This window comes from Hirsutella rhossiliensis (genome assembly GCF_020360975.1).
Source record: "Hirsutella rhossiliensis strain HR02 chromosome Unknown scaffold00002, whole genome shotgun sequence".
NCBI lineage: Eukaryota > Fungi > Ascomycota > Sordariomycetes > Hypocreales > Ophiocordycipitaceae > Hirsutella > Hirsutella rhossiliensis.
This window is the reverse complement of record NW_025408668.1, coordinates 1375939-1392100: the sequence shown is the minus strand read 5'-3', so window position 1 is coordinate 1392100 and position 16162 is coordinate 1375939. Positions and strand designations below refer to the sequence as shown.

Genomic DNA, 16162 nt, shown 5'->3' with positions numbered 1-16162 from the left:
GGATGCAAGGTCCTCGACCGAGCGTCCGGTGCGGTGCTTTGCCAGCTTCCCGGCAGTTGCATTTCATAATGATAGCGTGAAGAAAGAAAGGCGCCCGGCTCTGCTGGTTTGCCGGCGGCCAAAGCAACAGGCGCCCGGAGAAGGCAAACCATCCGGCCGAGTTGCCGCCGTCGAGTGTCGAGCCAATGCTACTGTGCGTGTATGCAGATGTGGAACACTCGTTTTGTCTTCGAGTCACTGTGCCAAAGCGGCTCGTCACATGTGGACCTGTTGTTCCAACCGTGCCAGGTCTGTCACAGCCGACATTTACACGGCACGATTCAATAGCCACCGGTCAAGCTATCCAAGTATCCATCAAGCTTCCCCTGGCCGTGGCTCGGCGGCTAAAACCGGGGACTCCGCAAGCATGCTACCCATCACTTCCCGGCTAGTCTCAGTTCCGAAACAAGCGGCAGGGCGGGCTTGTCCCAATGAAGACTCGTGGGCAAGTATAGCAAGGGAATAAGCGCCTCTTCGTGCCGTGGCCCGGGAAAGCTGTAACATGGCCTGGGCAGGACGGTTAACCGGCACCGCAGAAGTGCACATAGCGTCAGGGGCACTCTAACCGCCCAGCCAGGTTTCCTGGTCTCCATGCCGCGCAAGTGCAATCCCGGACCAGTTCGAGGGTTCGGCCACTTTAAACTAGCATCGATATATAAGAAATGAACGGCAATGTGTCAACGTCGTTGCTTCCCCTGGGACCTGCGAGTCCGGCCGCTTCTTCTACAGTCCCTACCAGCAATGGCTAGGTCATGGACCACGGTACGAGTCTCTTCGTCGCCCGTGTAACATGAGGCACCAGAGACAGACTGGTCCACACATCAGGCAGCCTGACCTCCAGAGACTGGGGCTCGGTCTGGGACGGCCTGACTGTTGCTTTCAAGTCGCCAAGCATAACCAGGGGCCCAGGCGGTAGGCTCCTTTGCATCAAGCACGTCTCGACAACTGGCTGACTGTCGGTAGGTCTCGGGTATGCCGCCATGGCTGCGTGGAAGGAGACGCTCTCTTGGCATGTCCAACAGAAAGCCAGCACGAACGAGAGGGCTGGCCCGGCGTCCGTGTTTGCCGTCGAGAACCGGATTCTCTTTGCGGGCTTCCTCATCACACTAGCTTTTAGCTATACCCAAATCCCGTAGGTATGAGGCTCGCCTACCGATGCGTGGTCCATGCTAACAGAACACGGACTATTCTACGTTATCCGTCTTATGGAATGCGATACATTCTACGATGCGAGCCCTCCCTACGGCGGTGATGGCGACCGGTGCAGCATTGCCGAGATTGCGGCCAGGACAGCCACGCAGTTCAGCATCTTCAACATGTCCACGACTCTCTGCGGTATGTCATGCGGGCTGCCATCGCGAGATACAGAGCAGTTCTCACATTTCTGCAGGAATATTGAATCTCTTCGTGGCCAGATGGCAGGTCCAGAGGTTCGGTCCACGAGCTGCTCTCGTGGCCCAGATCTTTGTCCCCGCCATCCGCGTAGCCGCCCAGATCCCTGGTGTCCTGACAGGGAAGAGAACCGGGATTGCAATACTCCAGGCCAGCCAGGTCATCACAATATTTGGGGGGCCTGCGGGATACTTGTGAGCAAAGAATGGTCCAACGTCTCACGAGATGCCTCGCTAACAGCCGTGCCAGTTTTGTCATCAACATCATCGCCGGAGGTGTTGTCGAGCCCGCACGACGAACCGCCATTTTCGGGAAGCTCCAAGGATGCATCATGCTGGGGGAAGGGATTGGGTTCTTAGGTGCGAAGCAACAACAACAATAACAACAATGAAAGACGTTGTGTGGCTAACCTGTAACCAGCGGGTGGAATGGCTGGCAACGCCTTCGACATCAGGGCGCCGTTCATAATCGCCTTCACCTCGTTCTTGCTCGCCGGCGTATACGCAAGAGCCGCCATCCCGTACATGGCCCCAGACTCGGTGCCGGTCGAGAGCAGGCCGAGCCAAGGGGGCGTATCTACCATCTTCGCACCCTTGAAGATCGTTCTGCCGCAGCGGCTGCGACTCGTCGATGGCAGAGTGACGAAACACTACGGGGTCATGTTCCTCTGCGGCGGTTTCTTTCTCGGAGTGGTAAGTCTTGGAATTGGATATGAGTCTCCCATACGTGGACTGACGGCCAATCTTGACGTCCAGCTCGCCACCGGCTACGCGCCCTCCCTTATTCAGATGTATGCCGCGGCGGACTTTGACTTCAACCAGGCCGACAATGGCTGGCTAACGTCCGAGTTCGCTTTCATGAGGGGCTTGGTTCTCATATTCATCTTCCCACGCATCGTAACGTGGGGGAGGAGATGGTTTTCGTCTGCTACGCCGACTCCGGAGCGATTTGATGAATCTGGCGAGGCTTCCGCGGCATTACTGCCGAGCTCTCCTGGGCGGTGGGATGCAGATGCAGAGGGGTGGGCACGCGAGGAGCTTGTACGCCTCGATACCTGTGATCAAGGACGTCGTAGCCGCCTTTTCGACCTCGTGTTCCTGCGATGGAGTCTTGTCGTCGACGGGGCTCTTACGACGATGGCGGCGTTTAGCACACGCCGGTGGCATGTGTATCTGGGTAAGTTATCACCGTGGAGTCTGCCGCGCGAAACAAGCCATACATCTACGAGTGCTGATCCGTTCTACAGCTGCCTTGGTCCTGCCCTTTGGATCTGGGTCCGCACCTACAGCCAAGGGCATCATTTCGGACATGTGCAGCGAGTCTCAGCGGGATGATGCCCTCCATACAATCACGTTGGTGGAACAGGTGGCAAAGCTTGCGGCCCAGGGCCTGTTCGGTTTCGTGTTTGCCAGCCTGGCGGAAGAGCGCAAGGCCTACGGCACATTCTTCTGCAATGCGGTGAGCATGGGGCAACCCATTGATCCCTTTGACGATCTTGTACTGACCCCTGTGCTCCAGGCTGTTGCTGTGACGGCCATGGCCGTACTGCTATTGTCAAGCTTCCCGCCAGCCAACAGTACTTTGATCGACGAGACGGCGTACGGCGAGGACCTCGCTGTTTCGGAAATAAGAACATGGCGCGCCAAGACGAGCGTGCAAGAAGCAGACAGATAGAGCAGCGTAGCGAACGTGGCCGAGAAACAGACCGATTTGATTGCCAAAGGGCGGAGGCCGACAATAGAGCATCACCATCGATCCAGAGGCATATTTGACGGGGACGACATTCTAGATGCTAGAGAGACACGGCCTTGATACTCGACGCGTGGCGCCAAAGCAAACAAAGTCTTCACATTCGTTATATTTTTGTCAAAAGGGGCACGCACCCGAGCCTCTCAAGACATGCTACCTCCGGGGTCAAATGAAGGAGCCCGAGACTTGAGGTGAAGTAGCTTGGCCTCGGTGCAAGAGGCAGCAAACTTCGTCAACGGCGGGATGCTGAAGCATTGCACGGATGTCCAGTCCTCCACCAACACCATAGCTTTGGGTAACCCTTGCTGTCCAATCAGGCACGGCGTGAACAACGTCTGGTGCCGAGACAGCCATGCTGCTTCCACTTTTGGCGCGGTGTAAAGTCGCGCACTCCGAATAGATAGTCACTGCTTTCCCGGGACCTCAAAACACCCGCCTTACCTTGTCAGCCCTCGCTTCATCCTCTCCCCATCTGTCCTCCCACAGATGCGCCTCGACGTAGCGCCAGCCCATGGGCGCCCCGCCCATCTGCCACCGGTCCTTCATCTCGGCGAGCGTCACCGGGCAGACCAGCTCGTGCAGCTCGAGCACGGGGTACCCGTATTTGGACTGCTTGAGCCCGGCGTTGAAGTCGTCGTTGCCGATGCCGAAGGGCTCGGTTGGCACGGTGCCGGGGGTATGGCGTACGGTAGCCGGTATGACGGCGATATGTCTGCGTACACGTCAGCACAGCGGCGAGCGGAGAGGGAGGGAGGGAGGGGGAGCATACGTGATAGATGCCCGGCCCTTGCCGCCGTCGCCCGTCTCGTACAGCCACAGCCTGGTGACCCCGTCCCGTAGCCGGTACTTGCGGTACTCGTGGTTTTTCTCCCGGCTCACAACGTTGGCCAGGTGGACAGGCTTGATGGCAATGAGCACGTCGGTCAGGACGCGATCGGTGGCGGCTGCTGCGGTTGCTTTCGGCCGGGCCTTGAGCTTGGCCGGCGGCGGCTTCTTGGATATCCGGTGCGTGGCATCTGATGCTAACGTGGAGGAGGCTCGTGGGGCGAGAGAGGCGTCGAGCGTGGTTTGCGTCAGCGATGAGCGTTTGGGCGCCATGCCGATGGGCAGACGGGCAAGCAATAAACGGTGCCAGGAAGCATTTCGTTGAACGCGTCTTGGGAAGCACGAAGCAAGACGCGTGGATGACTAACTTAACAATTGCCGGGATAAGGTCGCGTAAAGTGCCTCGGCAGAGGTACCTATGTACTCCGTACCTCTCTAACCCCTGTTTGAGAATGACATCTGCTTGACTTCTTCACGTTCCTCGTCTTCCCTCAGAATGGCCCTCTGCAGATATTCGACGGAAAAAGACCTGAACAGCCGCTTCGGATTCTGCATCCACCGCTGCACCTCGTCCCAGATACGGCGCAACCCCTCGGCACCGTTGCCCCCGAAGCGGCTCTTCAGCCGTGCGAAACTGCACAGCCCGTCGGACCCCAGCAGCGTCATGGCCTCGTACCCGCCCTCGCCGACGTACAGCGCCTTGGACAGCTTCGCACCGCTCCAGTCCACGACGAGCGGCGCGTAGAGGATATGCGGCGTCCGTCCCGCCGCCAGGCCCGTGGCTGCCGACCAGGCCGCCAGAGGGCGGTAGAGGAACACCTCCTGGTACGTGCCGGCGTAGTCGGCTCCGGTGATGCGCACGTGGTGCGCGCTGGTGTCGAGCAGGTGGCTCATGCTGCGGAGGAGATTGCGTGCCGGCGTGTTGGCCTCCAGGCGGGCCACGTCGGCGGGCTCCGAAATGCAGATGGCGTGGGGGCCGTGGCGCGGGCAGCGGAAGGAGATTGTGGCCTCATGGTACTCGTTCAGCCGGCCGTGCTTTTCGGCTAGGCCACAGCCCGCCACGGGACATGCAGCGCGGAGGCCCAACGTCCCGTACTTGGGCGACAGCTGGCGCCCGAGCCCGTCGTGTTGGGCTACCATGTAGCCGACGAGCGAGGGCATGGCCGGGCGGGAGAACAGGTCGGACTGGAAGGCCGTCGTGAAGGGTACGCCGGACCACGAGGACGAGAGGCCCAGCACCTCTTGGTAGTCGGCCATGTCCGTGTCCAAGGCTCCGGGGACGTTCCTGTAGCACCTCTGGTATTGGACCCCGCCCATCTCGACGCCCTGCCCCTCGACGGGCGCCGTGTCAACAAACGTCACTTCGACGGAGACGGGCGGCGGCTGAACGTCTGTGCCAGCTGCCGTGGCTCGCATGCTGTCGCGGACCGCTTGAGCGAGCAAGAAGGCATAGCAGAAAACGACAAGCGTGCCTGCGTGGGGCGAGTTGTTTGGCTGCACCCCGGCGTGGATGACGATGGGACGAGTCGGGACGCCTTGTCGCGGGCAGTGCTTTGGGTCCGCCTCGTCCGTCATCGGGGACCGGAGCTCGTCAGAGACGAGAGCAGCCAAGACGGGCTCGACGACGCCGTGCTCAAAGGCATAAGCGCCGCCGCCGAGCGGATCGTGTACCTGGCCGTCATGGAAGGTTGCAAAGACGGGCTTCTCGGGGCTCAGGGTGGGAACCAGGTCCTGGATAGCGGAGAGGATCTCTCTGCTTGTCGTTGGCGAAGAAGCGCCATTCGTCAGGAGCCGGCTTAGCAGGCTGACAAGATTGCTGGCTGCAGCGGCGCGACCCGAGACGGATGATCTCATGCTCTGCTGGGCTGTGGCGTCCTTCATCAGTGCGACGTGGTGAAAGGGGCCGGCCAGTCCAAGGACACCGTTGAAGGTTATTTGCCGAATCACGTCTGCACGTCTGCAGCAGAGCAGCTAACGAGCAGCATGGTACTGATGCCTTCATGGGTAAGCGCCCCATTATATGCTCAGGGCCTCGGGCACCCGCGAGCCAATGGGAACCCTACCCGTCTCACTTCACTGACTGCATTGCCGTTTGCTGCTGCTGCATTGAGCATCTGGGTATGCTTCATGGCCCTATAGCGGGGCTACGTCCCTCGGCTAAGACAGTTACCGCAATAACAAGACGGGAAGGGAAGCATACGCATTCACTCGTGTGTTCATCAGGAGCACACACCGCTCCCCAGAGCTGCTTGGGGATGGGGGATGGGATATAAGCCCTGTTTGCCGCATATATACCCCAAACAGAAGCCAAGAGTTGTGAGTATTGACGACGGCCAGTGATTGAGATACAAGTCTTGTGCCTTGCATTACCACGCTCTACGGCGTTGGACTCATGCGGCGAATGCTTCCTTATTGCTCCAGTTCCTCCTGACGCCCAGCCCTCAATAGGTTGGCTTGGCGGTGACGGTGGCCAAAGTCGTCGAGGGACAAGGCGGAGGCACCAGAGTAGGCCACGGCTTGCAATCAGCCACGCAGCTGTGGCCAAGACGATGTCAGTGTCTGCCTGGAGGATCGAAACAACACCCCCGTGCTGGAGACGAGGAGAATTCGGGTTGATTTGGGCACTTACGTTCCGTACATCATGCCACAGCTGTTGATCATGTCGATACAGACTGTCCGAGTGCGGCAGTCGTCCGTAGGCGTAGGCGTAGGCGTTGGCTTCGTCGTCGGGCAAGGCGGCGGCCGCGGCGGCTTGTCGGTACAGATATTGTAGCACCTGGCGGTGGAAGAGGTGAGACTGGGCACCGGCTTATTGATGGATGGGACAAACAGCTTCACCTACCCCCCCCAGCGCTGGCCACACTTGGTGATGCCGTCAACGCACTTTTTCGGGCACTTGGACGGCGTAGTGGCGCCAGCTATGCTCGCCAGGCCGGCCATGGCGATGACCAGAGCGTTCGGTGCAATCATTTTCAAAGGAGGCTTCCTCGGATATTCGTCAGTGCAGCGGTGGAGTGTTGACACAGTCGAGGAAGCGGCAAAGACTGTGGTTTCGCGGACTCAGACGCTGGCATGAGGGACAGATGTTCGCCCTTTAAATAAACATTGCTGCAAGTTTCCTACATAGGCGTCGATGGCATGACGGGAGGGGCCTGGACTTTCTCGCCTGCGGCTGAGAGCTCATGTCACAATGCCACATACCAAGACAAGCTGTTCGGCTCGTCTTATTCGCTCGGCCCGTCGGCTCTACTGCAGTGTAATGCGGCGCCTCGGTTCGACGCGGCGGACGGAGTAAGCTTATGAGTCTCAACGTACGACACAAACATGACGCCAAGACCCGTTGAAGCTGTCAGCTGCCGAGAGTCCAAGACAAGGCGGCCGGACGTCGTATTCAGACAAGCAGGGAGCACCGGCCCCGGAAAGAATCACCGTCAAGCGACATGGCGATACCGTCACACGGCCCTTGCCAGCATTTACTTCCACACAGCTCAATAGCAACGACTAAAACGGAGTAACTCCTTGAGCCAGGCGAACATGAGGGGAAGGGGGGAGGCACCGGCTGCCCCTCGATTTATACGAGCTTACGGCGTATGTGTGCTGCTTATTGATGTAGGCTGCATGGGGCTTTTGCACTCTACAGGCCTCGCAGGGTAAGCTTTCACTATGATGATTGGATCGACGGGTTATAAAGCGGCTTCGGCGCAGGGAACTTTGGATCGAACCGCTGCAGGCCTTGAGCCGAGATCGATGGTATGCTTCCGCCAGACTCCGGGCGGCATCGAATGCAGGTTGGGCCGCTTCGAGCAGACGGGATGTAAATAGATGGGACGTGGATACGGACCAACAGCTCTCGGTGCCTCGTTGAATAGACCAAGAGTAAACTTACAGCGTGTGAAGTGGATGTTAGACCAGTCCCCTGCTGCTTTCTCCGCGCGTTCGCCCTGTCTCCGTGGAGTTGGATAATCACCATCTGCGCAACAACAGCCACGTAAATAAGCCAAGAGCATTGAGCCGCACATGCAGCCAGCCAACCGCTGATGCCTCAACCGGTCACTGGTCAATTCAATCTTCGCCGGGGGCAGGTTTGCGCTTCACCCCGGCGCTCAAGCCCGTCGCCGGTCCCGGAGCCGAGGGCGGCAGCAAGAAGCGCTCCATGCTGACAATGGCCGAGCGACTCGGCTCCAGGAGCAGGTCGAGGTCACGCTGGTTGAACTGGGAGATCTGTGCCTCCGCCTGCCGCCGCCGCAAGTCCCAGTCTCGGCGATCCTTCTCGTTGCGCTGCCACGTCTTGGTCACCACCAGAGTATGAGGCGAGCCCACTCGCTCAGTTACTTGGGTGCAGTCGATGGATGCACTCAAGAGCTGACTTGCCAGGTGTTTCCGCCGCTGCTCAGCCATGGAGAAGCGCCCCTGCCTCTGCGCCGGGGCCGTCAGGAAGGCGTTGAGCCGGGCGCAGTCTTGACAGTCGCAGGACACGCGGGGCCGCACGAGGTTGTCATCTTTACGCGGCTTATGCCCGAGGCATATGGTAGGGTAGGCCTTGAGCAGGGCCGTGCAGAGAAGCCGATAGCAAGGAGTGGCGAGGGGCACGCCGCGAGCATGCAAGATGGCGAGGAGAGAGCGCAGGAACGGCAGCCATAGGGAGTGGAATTCCGAGGCTGGCAGCCTAGGAGCGTCTTGGACGATTCTCGAGACCGAGAGCGCCACGAGATCCTCTGCCTCTGTGCTTATCTCGATGATGGTGGAGAAGAAGTCGGCCAGCGCTTCAGGATTGATAGATGTCCGGTCCTCGACCCTTTGCGGTTGCTCAGAGAAGTTTGGCTGTCCGTGCGGCGTGACCTGGTCTTGCGTCTCGCCGCGAATCTGCGTGAAATCGGTCAAGTCGATAAAGGCTTTGGCTACTGTCCGGCATAGGACCATTGACTCTTGCAAAGGTCCAACGCCCTCGGTGATTCGATCTCGTAGCTCGGCCACGAATCCAAGCAAGAATGCCGCGTTGGAGAGCTTGCCCCCGGCCACGGGCGTCATACTGCGGAGGCATCTTATCAGCATTGAACATGAACGAGCCCATTGCAGGAACAGGGGAGCAAGGGAGGCATAAGGCTGGTGCCACGCACAACTGCGAGAGAAAGGCCGAGGGGTCGTCAAAGTACAAGGCAAGGTCGACGACAGCCCGTCCGTCTTGGTTGGCGAACTGGGTGCATCGGCCGGCTTCCAGGCATAGGCGCAGGGTCTTGCGAGCCCAGTCGAGGACTCGCTCCGGAATCGACACGTAGTCGCCAGCCATCTTGCTCTTCGGAAGAGGTGCAAAGGTTGTGACGGCCCTGACTTGGTCGGCGAGATGAGGGTACGCCAAGACTGCTGAGGAGGTTCTGTTACTGATTGTCAGTTTTGATTCCTGCCATTGACGCAAAGCACTCCGTCGTGCCTTCAAAGCTCTGGAAACGACGTAAAGGACAAACGTACCCCTTTTGAATCTCATTGAAATGCCCAGCGTCGCCACCGAAATCGGCACCCAGCCACTGACGCAGCCAGACAAAAAAGGCGGCCGGCAAAAGGCCTCGGTGGCGAGCCGCAGCCTTTTCAAAGAAGTCGTATCGACCCTGCTGCACCGCCGCTCTCAAGACATCACGTATGCCTTGTGCATCGAAGGGAGCCTCCGGCCGCCGTAATGACCAGTGGACTTCTGGCCGCGGCTCATCTTTCCACGCCGCCTCGCACAGGTTGACGAGTGCAGTCGTCAGAGTCTGCGGAGCCTGTGGTTCCAAACAGGCGCTGGCATAGTATCGAATAGGGGCTCGGGTGTGGTGAGGCTGGCGGACATCAAGACCTCTTGGGCTGAACAAGGAGCCGACTGAGTCGCGGCGAACGATGATAACGGCCTATAGTTTCCATCACAGGGCTTAGTGGGTCGCAGACAACGACGAAACACAAGAACGACGACTGAGGGACGGCATACCGCGATGCGATACCAGTGTGTTGCAGTCATCCCCTAAACCAAAATTCAACGTTAGCAAACGGGGTTTCCAGCTTTCATTCCGGCCTCGGGGTCCAAATCAACAGACCTCGTTGCCCGTGTAACCATCACACTCCTTTTCATCTGCTTCAAGGTTCGCGAAGCAGTCGTCCAGGAGGCTGTCATCATCCGGAAGGGGCAAGTTCTTCGTCACTACACGGCCCTTCAGATCGACAAGAGTCTTGGCTTGATAGGACGTTTCAAGCAAGTCCTCAATGGTGTAGTCCATGTCATTATACCAGGGACTTTCGTCCCACATGTCAACTTCTATGTCATCTTCATCGCTGCATTCTTCCATGTACTGCGGGTATGGCTCCTCCGAGCAGCCTCCCATCTCCATCTTCTCCAGAAACGCGAGAAAGATGTCGACGGGTAACTGGTCCGAGACGTGCTCCAGAGCCTGGACCTGGGCCAGATCGTGAGTCTTCAACGCCTTGAGCGAGAGGTTGGCTTCGGTGTATCTGTGATCGAGCACGTGGTAGAGACACTCGGTGCGAGACGAGTCCTCATCTTGGGCAAGCCAACGCCCAAAGGCCTGTCGAAGCGCCAGCACACTGGCCTGCTGCAAGCCTGCCGACGGAGGAGCCGTCTCAGCCGACGAGAGGGCAAGGTTGTAAGTGAGGACCCATCGGTAGCCCGAGGTGACGGGGAGGACCTCGTGCGACACGTCTGAGTACCAGCAGACAAAGGACTGGGCAGCCTCGGACGTCTTGAGGACCTTTTGCTGCCCGCCGTGCTTGAGCACCACTTCTCCGCCCTGGTGCGCTGACGGAAGGCAGATGACGAGGGTGCCGAACATGCCGGGCATCTTTTCAGTACTGCTCGGCCAGACACATCAGCTGTCAGATGGCGACGGCCTGTCCTGAAGTGATTCCCCTGAGGGGAGAGCCTGGTGCTTGAAGCCGCTGCAGAGGAACTCACTCGGTATGCGCCTTGAACATGGCGCCCTTCTCGTATATGAGCATCTTGTAAAGCTCAGCCCGGATGGCCGCATTGATGCCTAAATTCTCGGCGACATCGCGACACAGATCCCGCAAGAACAGCGGCCAGCCCGAATGTCTAAAGGTGAACTGGTCCGGGTCCAGCTCCCAGGTGTTCCGGACGGCAGTGTCGACAATGGTGTCGCCTCTTTTGCCAAAGGGCGCTTGACGAGCCTTTGCAATGAGCTGCTGCGCTTGAGACTCGCGCAGCGGCATGGAGATGTCGCCGACGCCGCGCACAAACAGGCCGGCAGGAGGCACTTTCGGCAGCACGCCGAGCGATGCAAAGGACCCCGGGGCGCGGATGGTGGAGAGGGCGCCGAGGACGTCCTGCGTCGCCTCGTCGGCGCGAGCTTCCATGTTTCCGTCGACGGAGCTGGCCATTGGTGTCGTCGGGGGGGGGGAAGTCGGTGTCTCAATACTTGGTTGCAGGTTTGTCGATGGAGCCACGTTTTGTCGACCATGGCGGCCTCTTTCAGTGCTTGGGAGAAGTTGGAGCCGGGGGGAGGGACATGTATATCCAAATGCAAACGGATCTACAGTACATCTCTAGTGCTCACTGTCGATGTGAAGACGCGTCGTGGGGGTGTGGAGGCGACGCGTCGAGCAATGAATCCTGAACGGTGGGGGGGAATATGTGCAGTAGTAGATATATATGCCGAGTACGGAGTACGGTGAAGCATTTGACAATTTATAAAGCGTCGGACAGTAATTAAGTGTGAAGTATACGAAATACGCATGCACAGACATAATAATGGCACGCGCATTATGCTTTGTATACTCTGTATTTGTTGACAGTTGCACAGAACACGGAAAATCAGACGATCGACAAGGATAGGGTTCCTGCTGCGTCCTCTGTACTGTCCGAAGTGCAGCTATTTCCAAGGTTCAAGGAGACTGAGCCCCTGTCGGCATTAGGCTACCGGGGATGAAAGCCGGCGCCTATTTGGAGCCTGGCTCCCAAAGTGATTGGCCGTCCAAAGGTGGCTGTAGGCGGTCACCCCGAATTTACTCTTTCATTTAGTTACAGTGCATGCCTCGTTTCTACTGAGCCTTTGGCTACAAACGCCCATGGGCTCGGAACTTGATACTGCTCGTCCGTTACGAACTGGGACTTTCCGTGAGAACAGACTGCCACAGCAAGATGATTGGCCGCCACAACGATCGTCTATTCCTATATCTACGGACACCGCCATAAAGAGTACTCTGCGAAGGCAGTCCACTCATCGTCAAACGGCTCCATGACTTGGTCGGCCCACCCGGCCTCTAGCCATCCATGGGTATATTCCACCCCGTATAACAACTTGCAATACTCCCAGTACTGGGGATACCAACCAGCCTGCCCCCAATCTGTAATACCCACGATCGTTTGAGATCCGGGGATGCCCGACACAACAATATTTCCAAGGGTGAGATCCCCATGGGTGAAGGATATGTTGCCGCTGTCGGGGAAGAAGTCTCGATAAGGCCCAGCGACTCCATCAGGCGCGGGTCTTTGACCAGTGGCTGCAGCGAGTAACCAATCATTAAAAAACTTGATTGTGTGGAATGGCCCTTCTTCATAATCAGGCTTGAAGAACCTGTCTTGGACAGTCCCGCCATCGACAGATACTACAATCGGTAAGAAAGAAAACGAATCAGAGAGAGGGTTGAGAGACATGCCGATAAAGCGGCGAGGCGAGTCTTGGTGTGACGGTACAAGTGCACGAACAAGGTCGGGTGCGACTTGGGTAAAGTGATTGTCTACGAAGAGAGAAGGAGGTTCCTAAGGAAGACTCTGACTTTCGCTATTTACATGAATCAAAGTGAGACATTTCATAAAGTATGAAAGTCACATGATCGTTCCTCACACATGGGCCTCCCTTACTCCATCGCTTCTGATTCTTCCACGTCTTGCTGAGCCTGTAGGCGAGCATTTTGCACTTCTTGTTTCGTGGGTCTGGGTTTGTTTTTGCTGTGCTTCTCGAAGTCTCTGATGGCGATGTGAGCGTTGACGACGTTCTGTAGTGGTTCCCATGTTGCCTGCTCAAGGTCGAAGCCTCTCCATAGTATATGGTACTGGAAGCCTTTCTGTTTTGTGCGTTTCGAGTCCAGTATTGCTTCAATCGCCCAGAGTTTCTCCCCTTGCATCTAGCGTTATTGGTGGGGCGGTGTGTTGTATTGGCCGGGAGCGGGTCGTTTGGTGACGGTCGTAGGAGGTTGGCGTGGAATGAATTGTGAATTGAGTCTAATTCATGTGGCAACTTCAGTTGGTAGGAGTGAGGTTGAGCACGCGCTCGATTCGAAAAGGGCCAATGAACTTATGATCTAGTTTGGGGATGGGTCTGGTCGAATCGATGTTGCGTGTGCTAAGTAGCACCATGTCTCCAACTCGGTACGCTGGCGCCGGTGATCTATTTGCGTTGGCGAACTGTTCTTGTGAGGCTTGAGCTGAGAGCAGGTTTGTCCGAAGTAGATCAGTGATTTCTTGCATCTTGGCGACAAATTCGTTCCCCTCGTTGCAGCGTTCTGCCAGGTCTTTGGATGCCGCGAGTGGTATTGCGCGAGGGGGACCAAAGCTCATTCGGGGGTGGTAGCCTGTGTTCGCAAAAAATGGAGACATTCCCGTTGAATCGCTAACAACGTTACGGGCTGCGAATTCGGCCAATGGGAGCCACTCGTCCCAGTCGTCCTGAGCAAAGCTAACATACTGGCGAAGGTATTGTTCGAGAAATGAGTTAGCGTTTTCCGTCTGGCCGTCAGTTTCGGGGTGATATGCTGTGGAGAGGCTGATATTGATCTGTAGGCGGTGGCAAACCGCTTTCCAGAATTCCGAGACAAACAGTGGTCCTCTATCAGATACGATTGAATCCGGTAGTCCATGGAGTTTCCAGACATCTCGTACGAAGAGCGTTGCCAAGTCATGTGCTTTCATGTCGGTCTTGCAAGGCGTGAAATGTCTGTCCTTTGACAGCCTATCGACTACCACCATGATTGCGTTGAATCCACGAGCTGTGCGCTGAATTGGGCCAATGAAGTCAACGGACAAGTCCTCCATCTTTGCAAGGGAACTGGGAGCGGTTTCAACGTCCCCTGGTACCGTAACCGGGAGGTCTTGTTCCTCAGGCATCCGTGGCAATTGCGTGTGAATTGTTTCGTATCGGCGCTAAGCCTTGGCCACCAATAAGAGCGTGAAATGAGTTCGTATAGCTTGTTTTTCCCGGGGTGGCCTGATTCGACGCTGTCGTGGGCGAGTTGAGTGAGAAGGGTCCGTAGTTCGCCTGCGGGTACGTATAGCCTCTCTCGGAAATATAATCGGCCTTCGTTTATCATGCATTCCGATAGAGAAACTTCCTTCGAGTGAGGAGTGCCATGGGGTTTGAGCATCTCGTCCCTGATTTTCATCCACCATTCGTCCTCCTCATAGCCCTTGTCTAGAAGTCTTGTGATTCTGTGGTTGATTGGTTCTGGCTGAATTTCGTCAAGAATGGCGGGACATAGTGCAATTTCTTGTTCCCAGGAGAGATTGGCAAAGAGTTCTGAGAGCTCGGGGTCAAGCTTTAGTTGTTCTTGTACGGAGGAGTCTACGTTGCAAGGCTTAAGCAGCGACTGTTGTTGGTACTGGATGCGGTCGTCATTTTCATCTTTCGGCAAGTCTTGTGATCTTCGTGTGAGTGAGTCAGGTTTTCCGTTCTCTTTCCCAGGCACTGACTTGATAGCGAATTGGAACTGTGATAGGAATTCGCTCCACCTGACTTGTCGTCTTGAAAGTTGCTTGGTTGTCATGAAATATCGAAGGTTGGCATGGTCAGTGATGACTGTAATCTGGTGGTGCGTGCCTTGGAGTTCGGGTCTCCAGCATTCGAAGCAGCGTACAATAGCCAAAAGTTCTTTGTCATAGATCTCGTAATTGCACTCAGCGGGTCGTACTTCTTGGACATGAAAGCCACTGGGTGTAGCACTCCTTGATCATCTTCCTGGGAGAGGATGCCCGAAGAGACAAAATCGGATGCGTCGCATTCGACAAACACTTCTCTTGCGGGGTCGAAGTGTCTGAGGATTGGCGCTGAAGTGAAGCTATTTTTGAGCATATCGAATGCTTCTTGGCACGATGAAGTCCAGTTCCATTTGACTAGTTTCCGTGTCAGGGCAACAAGTGGTCGTACGATGCGTGAAAATCCCTTGATGAACCGTCTGTAGAAATTCGAGAATCCTAAGAAGGCTTGAACATCTTTGACGTTGATAGGGGCCTCCCAGTTGATGAGACAGTCGACTTTCTCTGGGTCCATCCGTACTCCAGTGGTTGAGATGATCATGCCCAGATATTTAACTTCAGTAGTCTCAAATTCGCATTTCTTGACGTCAAGTTGTAGGCCTGCGGCTTCAAGTGCTTGAAGTACTGATTTGACGTGGAGTCTGTGGGTGGCGAGGTCGTCTGAGTAGATGAGAATGTCGTCGATGTAGGCTGTGCAATATCTATCAAGGAATGGGCGTAAGACTTCGTTGATTCGAGCTTGAAAGGTAGCTGGGGCGTTTGATAGTCCAAAGGCATCACCATGCTCTCGAAGAGACCATATCTTGTGTTGAACGCCGTCATCCACTCCTGACCCTCCTTGATGCGTATTCGATTGAACGCTGCGACGACATCGAGTTTGGTGAAATACTTGGCTTGGCTTAGCTGAGAAAGTGTCTCCTGGATTAACGGTAGCGGGTAGCGGTTCTTGATGGTTATCGCGTTAAGAGCTCGGTAGTCCACGCAAAAACGAAGGCCCCTCCTGGCTTCTTTGCAAATAACACCGGCGAGGCCGCCGGTGAGGTGCTAGCGCGTATAAAACCCTTGTCAAGGTTTTCCTGAAGGAATTTCCGGAGGACGAGAAGTTCGTCTTGGGACATCCCGTACAGAGGTCCATGTGGTGGAGTCGTTCCAGGTTGAAGTTCAATTTCGTGGTCGCAGTCTCGGTGTGGGGGGAGTTTATCCGCCTCTGATTGGTCGAATGCCTTCAAGAATTCATGGTAGTGTTGTGGTACTTTTGTTGCAGGATCGATCAAAGTCTTGGGTTCGAGGGCTTTGTGAATGTCTTCGAGTGATGCCCTGAAAGGTACATATCGGCTGCTATTTTCCGGGAAGCTCAGTTCATGTGTTTGTTGGTCCTTGGGGTTAAGGGAGGTGATTCCGTCCTGT

The 16162-nt window shown here is 56.5% G+C and overlaps 5 protein-coding genes across 5 annotated transcripts; 1 reads left to right on the top strand and 4 right to left on the bottom strand.

Annotated features, from left to right (window-relative positions):
• Positions 1–1244: 1244 nt before the first annotated feature.
• On the top strand, positions 1245–3105 carry HRG_01708 (major facilitator superfamily domain-containing protein; the record flags this gene model as incomplete). Its single annotated transcript, XM_044860179.1, has 7 exons — positions 1245–1374; positions 1430–1625; positions 1681–1790; positions 1852–2123; positions 2187–2607; positions 2678–2889; positions 2950–3105. 7 exons carry the CDS (start codon positions 1245–1247, stop codon positions 3103–3105), a joined length of 1497 nt encoding a protein of 498 aa, XP_044723812.1.
• A 498-nt stretch (positions 3106–3603) lies between these two features.
• On the bottom strand, positions 3604–4278 carry HRG_01707 (uncharacterized protein; the record flags this gene model as incomplete). Its single annotated transcript, XM_044860178.1, has 2 exons — positions 3604–3892; positions 3950–4278. The coding sequence occupies 2 exons, from the start codon at positions 4276–4278 to the stop codon at positions 3604–3606; spliced, it is 618 nt and encodes a 205-aa protein (XP_044723811.1).
• A 162-nt stretch (positions 4279–4440) lies between these two features.
• Positions 4441–5886, bottom strand: HRG_01706 (uncharacterized protein; the record flags this gene model as incomplete). Its single annotated transcript, XM_044860177.1, has 1 exon — positions 4441–5886. The coding sequence occupies one exon, from the start codon at positions 5884–5886 to the stop codon at positions 4441–4443; it is 1446 nt and encodes a 481-aa protein (XP_044723810.1).
• Positions 5887–8067: 2181 nt separating this feature from the next.
• Positions 8068–11385, bottom strand: HRG_01705 (2OG-Fe(II) oxygenase superfamily domain-containing protein; the record flags this gene model as incomplete). Its single annotated transcript, XM_044860176.1, has 7 exons — positions 8068–9034; positions 9123–9377; positions 9472–9887; positions 9965–9997; positions 10071–10266; positions 10324–10839; positions 10943–11385. 7 exons carry the CDS (start codon positions 11383–11385, stop codon positions 8068–8070), a joined length of 2826 nt encoding a protein of 941 aa, XP_044723809.1.
• A 1479-nt stretch (positions 11386–12864) lies between these two features.
• On the bottom strand, positions 12865–13131 carry HRG_01704 (chromo (CHRromatin organization MOdifier) domain-containing protein; the record flags this gene model as incomplete). Its single annotated transcript, XM_044860175.1, has 1 exon — positions 12865–13131. The coding sequence occupies one exon, from the start codon at positions 13129–13131 to the stop codon at positions 12865–12867; it is 267 nt and encodes an 88-aa protein (XP_044723808.1).
• Between the last annotated feature and the right edge of the window lie 3031 nt (positions 13132–16162).